The sequence below is a fragment of the Squalius cephalus genome, assembly GCF_949319135.1.
Source record: "Squalius cephalus genome assembly, chromosome: 7".
NCBI classification, from domain to species: Eukaryota; Metazoa; Chordata; class Actinopteri; order Cypriniformes; family Leuciscidae; genus Squalius; species Squalius cephalus.
Genome location: NC_137128.1, coordinates 44,022,913 through 44,035,265, shown reverse-complemented (window position 1 = coordinate 44,035,265; position 12,353 = coordinate 44,022,913). Strand labels below are relative to the sequence as shown.

Genomic DNA, 12,353 nt, shown 5'->3' with positions numbered 1-12,353 from the left:
GGCTGATGGACGAGAGACTGTAGGGCCGTTTCCCCCATATTATTCAATATTGATATTTATCTGTATTTCATGTCATTAATGGGAAAGCAAATGCATTCCACATGTTTGCGAGGCTTCAGGAATGAATGCAGTGTTGGTATTGACAACTAAAACTATTAAAATAATTGTTGTTAACTGTAATAAAGCTGATATAAAATATAATGTAAATATTAAATGAGAAACGTAATAAACTTAAAGCTGATTAGAATTTTTTTTTTTTTTTTTTACATAAAACCAACTAATAAAAATGAGAAAAGCACATAACAAAATGACTAAAACTCAAACTAAAATTAAAATAAACATTTAAAAAAATATTAATTAAAATGTCAAATACTATAATAGTGTATAAATAATTCTACCCCCTACAAATTATGAGTTTTCATTTTATTTTTCTGGATTCTCTGTTTTATGATTTAATTAAAATGTTAAATCATGTTTTCATAATATCATAATCATCGAATTTGACAAATCTTTAAAAATCGAATGAAATTATTTCATAAAATATTAAGAAAAAATTTAAAATGTTATTAAAACAATTAATCTACAGCAAAACATTGCATTTTATATTATTTTATGCTTTGTCAAATAAAATGTTTTTGTCAAACATTTGTTTTCTTTATAAATTAAAACATAACCAATATCATTGTTATATTCCTTATAATGATAATAATAATACAATTTATTGTATTATTATTATTATTATTATTATAACTTTGAGAAGTACATTTTACTATACAATAACAATGTATTTGTCATAATTTCATATGCCTGATATTTAGATGTAGGCTACAGTTTATTATAGATATTGTGGATTGTTTCCAGATACATATCAATATGGATTCATCACCCGGTCCAAGTTGCTTAGGACATTTCCAGGGTGTTTTTCATTGGTTGCATTGCTGGGTGGTTGCGTGTGTGACCCGTATAGTTGCTAATGTGTTTTAGAAAGTTTAGCTGGTTGTAGGGTGTCATGGGTGTTTGACTGGCTGTTGCCTGGTGGTTCAGAAGTTTCTGTGTATATTTGTGTGTTTAGTTGCTGTAAGCTGTCGGCTGTCAGTTGTGTGTCTCTAGGTGGGGCAGCTGAGGTTGTTTTAGTCACACATGAGTGCTTTGTGGGGCAAGGCAGCACACGTCCCGTCCGCTCAGAGCACTTTCACAAGCACACACACACTTTCCCCTGTCTGAACGGCCCTTCCCCGGGACCTCACTCGCAGCTCGAGAGAAAATAACAGCTCACTGTAACAAACAGAACTGGCAGCTGTGGTTGCCAGGATAAAAAATACAGTAAAAAATGTAACTACCTGTAAATTTTACAATTTAAAACTGTATTAGAAAGTTCCGGAAGTATAAACGCCATTCAATTTCTCCATAGGGAAATTGATTTTGAACTATAACTTATAAACCTTTAAAGACTGTGAGGTTGTTAATCGATAGTTATTTCAGCTTATTTTTAAATAATCGTGTTTAACAGCGGAATCTCTGGTGAAAAACTGGTAACACTTTACTTTACAGTGTCCTTGTTACATATGTTACATGCACTTACCATAGTAATAACAGTAAATTATGCCTAATTATATATATGCAACTAACCCTCAACCAAATCCTAATCCTAACCCTAACCCTATAGTAAGTGCATGTAGTTAATTAATATTACTCAGTACTTAAATATATAATTACACTGTAACAATGACACCTTAAAATAAAGTGTAACCGAAAAACTACATTACCCATGATGCTGTACAGAAAAATCCACCAATCAGAGAGTTGAAAAAAGCAACATGTGCCAAAATAGCTCTTTAGCTCCGCCCACTCCAATGAAGCACTGCGAATAATGAATCTCCGTACACACCAAATATTTAAATATTTCAATGCATATTTTGATATAAACTTAAAATGTAAAAAGACTTTTTTTAAATCCCTATGGGAAAAATGGATGGAAGAAATACTTCCGAAACCAGCACCGCTGAAAAAGTGCGCAGGCGCTGTTGCACTGTTTACAAAAAAAAACATGTGTGTCGCGCAGGCGTCTCTCATTAGCATTCGCTCCAGTGTCCTCGCTCCGCTCCCGCGGCTCTCGGCCCCGCCCTGCTTCACACCACAGTAACGTTAACGTTTCTTTCCATCGGCTGTTGAGATGAAGATGACAACTCCTATGATTCCATGCTCATTTACGGTGTCATCAAGCTACGTTTTGAATAAGAGACCTCTAGTGGTGAAACTTACACACTGTGCCTTTAACAAAGATTTTGTTGTTGCTCATGTTGTTCCAAACTTGCATGCTGTTTTTTTCCCTGCTGAACACAAAATAAGCTTTTTAAGCTGTTTGTGAGGAAAAAGCTGCATGAAGATTCTTCATAAGTTCTCTTTTTGTGTTCCACTGAAAAAAATAACGGCATACAGCATACAAACGAGTCGTTTAATTATAGAGATGTTTTTCCTCCTGGAGAGCCAGGGAAGAGAGGAGGAGTGAATGTCAGCCGGTTGAGGACTGAAGAGGAAGAGAACCGCAGGTGTTCACAGTCCAATGAATTCCATTGTGCATACTTTACCAAGAATGTAGGCATTTATGTATTTATTTATGTAATAATATTACTTTATAACTGCCAGCCTAATAAATGAACAGTGAGAACTATATGAGAACTAAAAAATCTGTAATTAATCACGATCAATCACACCTAAAATAGCAGCTGAAGTTTTTAATATATTTTTATGCTGTAATATTTGAATCTCCAAAATAATGTAGAAACAACATAAAGTTTATTTTAAATATGTGTTTAATGACATCTTTTTACTAAGCACTATGAATGAAGGCCAGGGTCACTGATACCAATACTGATACTAATTTATATGGATTTTTTCTTCTTTTTTTTCCCCGTAAATCTTCATATTTTCTTTATATCTTCATATCTTTATATCTTCATATCTTTATATCTTCATATATATATATATGAAGACTTCAGATGCAAAAGCCTCTAAGTGCCATCTGAAATTTTCTTCTAGAATGATCATTTTTATCAAGCTTGTATATTTAAGTTCACTTATTCCACTTTAATGGAAATTAAAATGACCTATTAATTGTCATTAAAGTGAAATGACTGAACTTAAATATATGAGCTTGATAAAAAGACTCATTTTAGAAGAAAATTTCAGATGGCACTTAAAGGCTTTTGCATCTGAATTCTTCATATATATATATAAGAAAGTATTTATTCATTCATTAAATAAATACATTTTATTTGTTAAGTGACTGGCTCTTCGTACATTAGCTTTGATAACTGATATTAGTTGGATCCCAATTGACCAGTTACTTTATTGAATCTTGCACACGTTATCAGGCATTATAGTCATGGGAAGCTGGTGACTGTTCCTTCATTTCCCAGCTGGGCAGAATCATCTCCTCCTCAAAGGAATCTGTGGATCGGTTCCAGGTACAGCATGAGTTTAGTGAGGCTGTGTTCGTACAGGTTGTGCTTCAGTGTCTCGAACTGAAGTAAACAGAGCTTTTATGGCTTTTATGCTGTTTGGCTCGATCATTCTTTTAAGGAATGCATGAAAATCACACACGCAATTCCCCCAACTAAAGAGGACTGGGCAGGGATCGGGAATTGTCTGGGCTTGTTTCTTTTGGAAGTATCTGGGCCACGTGTGTTTTCAGGTATTGGGTTTTCTGTAGTTTTTTCTTTTGTAACTTTCTTTCTGTTTAATGGCACACACACACACACACACACACACACATCTGGAAGTTGACCTCTTCCTCGCAACTGCTGGCAAAACACGAAACGCAGAGAGCCAAATGTGTGTGTCTGTGTTCTCCTTCATTCAGCTGGCTGCTGTTTTCTCTGTAATTATAACTCTAAATGTGTCCCAGGTTTCGGTCACTCTTTTTCCCCTCTCCGCTGGGGCATTTGACGGGTTTTTTTCCAGCGTGGAACAGTTTGCAGCTCAGTTTCTTTTCAGCCTGGTGTTATTTCTCATGTTTGCGTATGCTTTGTCTCTTTGGGTGGTTTGCTTTTAACTGTTACAGCTGAAAGATCTTGATGTTTCCGTCAAGACTCACAGGTCTCTAAAGCACATGTGTTTGGTGATCATGTTTATGTAAGCCAGACTTCCTCAACGTCATGTCATTTTTTCCCCTTGTATGTTTACCTTTCATAATGTATATTTTGTGTGTGTGTGTGTGTACAGGGTCTTTGTCAGTGCCGGCCGACGGAGGGGAACTGTTCGTGCTGTAAAGAGTGTATGCTGTGTTTGAGCTCTCTCTGGGAGGAGTGCTGTGACTGTGTAGGTGAGTTTCAAATCAATACCCAATCACAACTCACAAATCTCACAACTGGTCCATGTACAACAGGGGTCGGCAAGTAACTTTGGCCGAGGGCCAATATTTTTTTTAGCCAGTAGATGGCGGGCCAGCTACACAGAGTAGGCCTATGGATACAAATTAAATACTCTTATATAGGCCTATGATCGCGGAATATGATGGGTCCGTCACCGTCCATGGATCATTCGTTCAATCGTTTTTTTCAAATTAAAACCAAAAAAAAAAAAAAAAAAAAGATGAAAAACTACTTGTTTTTCCATTATTTATTTCCTGAACTAAAATGAAAAAACGAATAATGACAGGTTTTCTGATTTTCTGATTGTGCTCAGATCAAAAATAGAAAAAATGAATTACTGGATTAGACAAATTTTAATTTTGAATTTAACACCTGCATATATCAAGGAAATCATTTTAAACAGATCAAGTACTATTGTGGTAACAGATTACAGCCATTTTAGGTGTGAATAGCAATATGCCTCATTCGCTTACAGTCCGACTTTTAAACTTTATTCCTTTTTTATTATTATTATTTATTCGGGACACACACATACACACCTAAGGTTTAAGGAGGTATGCGCGGGACTGTTTTTTTCCCGTCCCGCTCCCACAAGGTTCTATTCAGCAACCGCTTAAAATACACTCTGTTCACCCGCTTTATTTCCCGACCTGACGGGTCCGCAAAATTTAAATCTCGTTTCCAGAATCTCACATTCAAATGTCTCTAACGGAAAGAAGGAGATTAAGTTGCCTATAATAATTATAAATGCTATACAAAAATTGTGTTCGTGTCAATATAAATATTAGGCTATTTTAACATTGTAGGCTACTGTCAGCATAAATATTAGGCTATTTTAACAGTGTAGCCTACTGTCAGCAGAGAAAAAAAAATGCCACAGAATTTTTTTTTGAAATATAAATAACATAAATTAAATAGGACAAAGTCTATCACTCAAATTTCTAAGCAACAAACGAAAATCATATTGCCCTACAAATGAAGTAGGCTATTTTCTGCCGAACTATTTCAAACATCCTTGCAAAAAAAGAATGTTGTTGACTGACAATGGTTTCCAAACAGCTCCTCAGAGGTGTACAGATGGTCAGAATTAAGTGCGGATACGCTGTCAAAAGATGTCGGGAGTGGGCTATTGTCAGTCAGACCGCTGGCTCCGTCCAAAGTAGGCTACACCAGAGTTCTGACCGCTACCGTCTTTTGACGCGCGAATGCACACAAAGTGGTCAAGCGTATAACTAGACGCGGCAGGCGCGAATTTGACGTGCTATTCGCGTCCGCTGTGAACGCACAGTTCTACTTTAAAATGTAATCCCGCGCCGCATGTTTCCCTATATGGGCATTTCACACAGTATGCGGCGGGGAAATCGCCGCGCGGCTACGGCTTTTCTCAAGTAGTGGAAGAGTTTTGTACAGCATTTAGGACTTCCAAAATAATCCGGCGGGCCAGAAAATATTACTGGCGGGCCAGTTTTGGCCCGCGGGCCGCCAGTTGCCGACCCCTGATGTACAATATTTGATCCCCCTGCCTTCTGGCCGTAGGTATAGGTTACCGATGTGTAGAAAGGCCAGGTATAGTAAGAGTTTTGTTCCTGTATCTATACGAGCTCTAAATGCATAAGAAATCGGCCATTGTTGCATCACGTATGCTCTCTCATTGTTTTTTAATTTTTTTTTTTTTATGGTTTTATGATATGTTGTTAATTTAACATGTTATGTGTGTTTGTGTTATGTACGGATCTTCAGTGGAAACAAATTTCCTCTTGAGGACAAATAAAAATCTATCTACAAGAACATTTAAAACTATTATTTTATTTTATTAATTTAGATTACTTTAAATCAATCAAAATTGAAATGATAAAATAAATAATGCATATAAAATTGACCAAATATATTCCACAATTGGTTCATTTATATATGCATTATTTTTTATATTTATTTATAATTCAGTTTAATTTTGATTGATATAAAAATACAATCAAGTAAAATAAAATAAAAAATCTAAGGATTATTATAAGAAGATAATCTTAGGATTATATGGAGCTGATCCGAGACTGTAAACTAAAGAGGCTCAGGTTGTGTGAACAGGTTTGGCTCATTCCCAGTCCAGTGAAGCCCTTGTAAATATTAGGACTAGTTTGTAGATGACAGGAGGGCGAGTATACACTCCTCTGACAGCGGTATAAAGTGTGGAGTGAGATGATCCAGATACTCTCATCTCTGTGTTACGGCTTTAAACACACATCAGTTCGGAGGAGGCATTGCTGATTAAAAGCCGATGAGAGAACAGAAGTTTAAAATATATCGTTCCCAACGGGCAGTTTATAAAGTAGAGAGGTTTGGGAAAGCAAAGCACGTTGTGTGTTACATCGATAAACTGTTTCAATCATTGCAAACCACACACACATTTTTTTATTTTTTGTCAACAGTATCAAAAACATAATGAAAAAGCTGCATTATAATCATTCCTTTGTTTAAAACGGGACACGGTGCGTTCATTTCCCAAAAGTAGAACATGCATCAGATTGTTCGGTTCCAAACACTCGTTTATTAGATGAGAAGAAAAGTGTGTGTTGTTCCTGAAGGCCAGAACATGCCATGGATCTGGTAATCAGAAGCAGCTGTCCTGGCAGCTAATCTGAAACACAAGGTCTCCGCCGCGTTCTGCTCCTTATTAAAACCTTCATCCATTATCTGATTACCATCTTTACCAACAGTTTATCTCTCAACGGGGAGCTGCTGTTGACAGTCGTGTTTTGAAGTCTTTAAATTCTTCAGTTGTGGTCAGGTTTGCTTGTACAGCTTGTCATTGACTTTTTCGGGGCTTTTCAATCATGACGTACCTCCATTTCTTCTGGCCGACAGGAATGTGTAACCCAAGGAATTACAACGACAGTCCTGCCACCTCCAAGAGCACCGTAGAAGAGCTGTATCAACCAATCCCGTCGCTGTTCCGCGCTCTGACCGAAGTCGACGAGCCCATTAACTGGAAGGTCGTGTCGTTTCCCGTTTCTGGGGAACTTTCCCATCACGAGAGTCTTGTATCTTTCCTGGCGACACTCGACAGCCAGACTCACAACATCTCACTGCCCAGCAGCAGCAGGGTCCATGATGGTGGGTACTGGCTCAAAATATCTAGGAAAAGATGTTAAAACACTGATTTTATCTCCTCTCCTCGTCTCGTCTCTCCTCCTCTCCTCTCTCCTCCTCTCCTCTCCTCCTCCCCTTTCCTCTCCTCTCCTCTCCTCTCCTCTCCTCCTCCCCTTTCCTCTCCTCTCCTCCTCCCCTTTCCTCTCCTCTCCTCCTCCCCTTTCCTCTCCTCTCCTCTCCTCTCCTCCTCCCCTTTCCTCTCCTCTCCTCTCCTCTCCTCTCCTCTCCTCTCCTCCTCCCCTTTCCTCTCCTCTCCTCTCCTCTCCTCCTCCCCTTTCCTCTCCTCTCCTCTCCTCTCCTCTCCTCTCCTCTCCTCTCCTCTCCTCCTCCCCTTTCCTCTCCTCTCCTCCTCCCCTTTCCTCCCCTCTCCTCTCCTCTCCTCCTCTCTCCTCTCCTCTGTTCTCCTCTCCTCCTCTCATCTCCTTTCCTCCTCTCCTCTCCTCTCCTCTCCTCTCCTCTCCTCTCCTCTCCTCTCCTCTCCTCGCCTCTCCTCCTCTCTCCTCCTCTCATCTTATCTCCTCTCATCTCCTCTCCTCTTCTCTCCTCTTCTCCTCTCATCTCCTCTCCTCACCTCCCCTCTTCTCCTCTCATCTCCTTTCCTCCTCTCGTCTCCTCTTCTCCTCCTCTCTCCTCATCTGTTCTCCTCTCCTCCTCACCTCACCTCGTCTCCTCTCCTCTCCTCATCTGTTCTCCTCATCTCCTCTCCTCTCTTCAACTCATCTCTCCTCTTCTCTCCTCTCCTCCTCTCCTTATCTCTCCTCTCCTCATCTCTTCTCTTCTCATCTCTCCTCTTCTCTCCTCTCCTCCTCTCCTCATCTCTCCTCTCTCCTCTCCTCATCTGTTCCCCTCATCTCCTCTCTTCTCCTCTCCTCTCCTCATCTCTCCTCTCCTTTCCTCTCCTCTCCTCTCCTCTCCTCTCCTCTCCTCTCCTCTCCTCTCCTCTCCTCTCCTCTCCTCATCTCTCCTCTTTTCTCCTCTCCTCTCTTCTCCTCTCCTCTCCTCTCCTCTCCTCTCCTCATCTCTCCTCTCCTCATCTGTTCTCCTCATCTCCTCTCCTCTCTTCTCCTCATCTCTCCTCTTCTCTCCTCATCTCGTCTCTACTCGTCTCATCCTCTCCTCTCCTCATCTATTCTCCTCTCCTCCTCTTGTCTCCTCTCCTCTTCTCTCCTCTCCTCTCTTCTCCTCATCTCTCTTCTCCTCTCCTCATCTCGTCTCTACTCGTCTCATCCTCTCCTCTCCTCATCTATTCTCCTCTCCTCCTCTTGTCTCCTCTCCTCCTCTCCTCATCTGTTCTCCTCTCCTCTCATCTGTTCTCCTCTCCTCTCATCTGTTTTCCTCATCTCTCCTCATCTGTTCTCCTCTCCTCTCATCTGTTTTCCTCTCCTCTCCTCATCTGTTCTCCTCTCCTCTCCTCGTCCCCTCTCCTCTCCTCATCTGTTCTCCTCTCCTCTCCTCTCCTCTCCTCTCCTCTCCTCTCCTCTCCTCATCTGTTCTCCTCTCCTCCTCTCCTCTCCTCTCCTCTCTTCTCCTCTCCTCTCCTCTCCTCCTCTCCTCTCCTCTCCTCTCCTCTCCTCTCCTCTCCTCTCCTCTCCTCATCTGTTCTCCTCTCCTCGTCTCTCCTCGTCTCTCCTCCTCTTCTCTCCTCTCCTCTCCTCTCCTCTCCTCTCCTCTCCTCCTCTCCTCTCCTCTCCTCTCCTCTCCTTTCCTCTCCTCTCCTCTCCTCTCCTCTCCTCTCCTCTCCTTGTCTCTCCTCCTCTCCTCTCCTCTCCTCTCCTCTCCTCTCCTCTCCTCTCCTCTCCTCTCCTCTCCTCTCCTCCTCTCCTCTCCTCTCCTCATCTGTTCTCCTCTCCTCTCCTCGTTTCTCCTCCTCTCCTCTCCTCGTCCCCTCTCCTCTCCTCATCTGTTCTCCTCTCCTCTCCTCTCCTCTCCTCATCTGTTCTCCTCTCCTCCTCTCCTCATCTGTTCTCCTCTCCTCCTCTCCTCTCCTCTCCTCTCCTCTTCTCTCCTCTCCTTTCCTCTCCTCTCCTCTCCTTGTCTCTCCTCCTCTCCTCTCCTCTCCTCCTCTCCTCTCCTCATCTGTTCTCCTCTCCTCTCCTCTCCTCATCTGTTCTCCTCTCCTCTCCTCTCCTCTCCTTGTCTCTCCTCCTCTCCTCTCCTCTCCTCTCCTCTCCTCTCCTCTCCTCTCCTCTCCTCTCCTCTCCTTTCCTCTCCTCATCTGTTCTCCTCTCCTCTCCTCTCCTCTCCTCATCTGTTCTCCTCTCGTGTCTGGTTTGCACGTGTGACCTCTCGCTCTGGTCTCATTCCTCAGATGCCTTGTGTACGGTGGTCTACTTTGATGAGTGTCTGTCCATCCGTCAGTGTAAGATGTACTGCGAGGCGATGGGCGGATCAAAGTACCGCTGGTTTCATAACGCCTGCTGTGAGTGCATCGGGCCTGAATGTCTGGACTATGGCAGTAAAACCGTCAAATGCATGAACTGCCTCTGAGAACTGAACAAAGACTCACTCCACACTTTAACTTGTGTTTTATTGTGTAAAACACTTCTGATGTTTTCTGTTCTTGTTTACAGATTGTGTTTCTTAAACTTCAAATGGGCCAAAAGGGGGTTTCTTATTATTATTATTATTACAGCAGCATGTTGGAGTCGTTTCTCATTCAGATCATATTCCATCTGTATATAGTTCTCATTTCATATTCATATTTCTGGTTTGACTATTAAAAACCAAAGAAACTGTTGAGTTTGATTTTCAAATTAAGTGATGTTTTAGTCTCCTGTCATTTACTGATCTGCTATTTTACTGTTGTCTGGTGATTTGAGTTGCACAACATTTGATTTGATGATTTGAAATGAAAAAGATATTTAATTGTATTTGTGTCTCCAATACTGTAAGTTTGAGTGAATTTTTTTTTTTTTTTTTACAAAATGCATGTTTAAAGTTGACAGATAACATGGACATTACCTATTTTATTTAACAATCACAGTTTAGATTGGTCTCATTTGTTAACTTTATTATTAACTAACATGAACTAACAATGAAAAATATATTTTTACTACATTTATTAACCTTTGTTAATGTTAATAAGTTAATAAAAATCTTTCACAGTACATTAACTAATGTTAAGAATACAAGATTTGACCTTAAATGTTTTAGTAACTAATATTAAAAAAAATTATAAGAATATTTATAAGAATTGTTCATTGCTAGTTCATGTTAACTAATGTAGTTAAGTAATGTAAACTTATACAGCCTTATTGTATTACCACATTTATATGAATGTAAAAGGAAAAGTGTGTATTTTAGATGCTGTATCCGCTTTTAATAATTTTTTTAAAAACCATTGCAATTTTTCTGTTTTTATAATATTTAAATATGTTCTTTTTAAAAATAGTCTTGCATTGTGACAAATTAATTTTTAAAAATGTTCCATGACGTCTCTCAATTAAGAGCTCATAAACATGCTTAATAATAAAAACATTAAAAAATCTGTTTTTAAATGCAATGTCACATTGCTGTTGTCAACTACCCATTTACCATTTTCAACAGTTATTGTTAATACAAACTGAGAATGCATTCAACATGAATATGTTACGCTGAATAAGTATTAGTTTGTTATTAATCTATTAAATAGATTGAAACAAATAAAAAATTCTAATAAATATTCGAATATAAATAAAAATGAGATTAAAATTAAATAATACATTTAACAGTACATTACTATAGTGGGAAAAAAATATAGAGATAATTAATATATAATGTAACTTAATAGAAACTATTTAAAGATTTATGTGTTTATAAAAGTGGGTTTATAAGGGTGTTTTTAATTTTTAGGATGGGGTCACTCACATAAGGATGATCATATTTCGAGGTCCATGACATGTAAAAGATATAAAACAAGCAAACCCTGGTTTAGGGAACTGCACAGTCTCTTTTATTGTCTGGTTAGTCGTGCAAACGCCCACGACTCAGCTCTCTCTCTCTCTCTCTCTCTCTCTCTCTCTCTCTCTCTCTCTCTCTCTCTCTCTCTCTCTCTCTCTCTCTCTCTCTGCCAAACTCCGAATGTAACTTGGCATAAATTCATGATGACAGCCAGATGTAGTCAACATCAGTCAGACCTCATTCACAGCGCAGCTGACAGGTGTGTGTGTGTGTGTGTGTGTGTGTGTTTGCATGATTGTGTATTGACCTCAAAGAGTTTCTTAGTTTCAATTTTTTTACTTTTCTTGTTTTAAAACTGCTTCTTCTCTTTTTTTTGTCATATACACCTAAAACTGAAAATCACTGTTATTTTATAGTAGGGTTATTCTAGTTTTTATTTTGAGGTTTTCTTTTTATATTTTCCATTTTCATTTCAGTTAAAGTCTAAGTAACTTTTGTTCTTTTTTTTTGTGTTCTTTTTTTTTTTTTTAAATGTCCATATGGTTCTTATGAATTTTAATTTCAGTTTTAGTTTTAGTAACTTTAGTACTTCAAGTTAAACGATACATTTTATTTCAGTTAACGTTTATTTTATTGCAAGTAACGTAAAGCTTTTTTTTTATGGTTTTAGTTAACTATAATAACCCTGAACTGAATAAAGTTATTCCTGTTTGATATATTTAATGTTCATGTTCACACATGATTTTTAATTTCATAGATGATCGAATTGAGGCCTTATACTTCATTGCCTTAGACATCTCGTCGTGAAATATTTTTTCTCTTTCAAAAAAATGTTTTTTTTTTTACTGCCAATGTACAGTCTGAACTGCAATAATACATATGTAAACATTATGAAAATATATTAACTCACATATAGAAACTGTTTTAACTGCTTTCTTCTTATGCGAATGTAAAATA

General features: G+C 38.8%; 1 protein-coding gene and 1 long non-coding RNA gene across 3 annotated transcripts in view; both read left to right on the top strand.

Annotated features, from left to right (window-relative positions):
• Window positions 1-11,107, top strand: part of twsg1a (twisted gastrulation BMP signaling modulator 1a) — a 14,630-nt gene extending 3,523 nt beyond the window's left edge. Inside the window, exons 3-6 of one of the 2 annotated variants that reach the window (XM_079875497.1) lie at window positions 4,225-4,324; window positions 7,233-7,481; window positions 9,826-9,936; window positions 10,088-11,107. In XM_079875497.1, coding sequence (XP_079731623.1) covers window positions 4,225-4,324; window positions 7,233-7,481; window positions 9,826-9,936; window positions 10,088-10,101 — 474 coding nt within the window. In that variant the 3' untranslated portion in view covers window positions 10,102-11,107. Of the gene's footprint in view, window positions 1-4,224; window positions 4,325-7,232; window positions 7,482-9,825 lie in introns of both variants that reach the window. The other variant, XM_079875496.1, reaches the window with a different exon arrangement.
• The window catches only part of LOC307161906, a 642,191-nt gene that overhangs the window by 105,760 nt on the left and 524,078 nt on the right, over window positions 1-12,353 (top strand). The window lies entirely within an intron of this gene.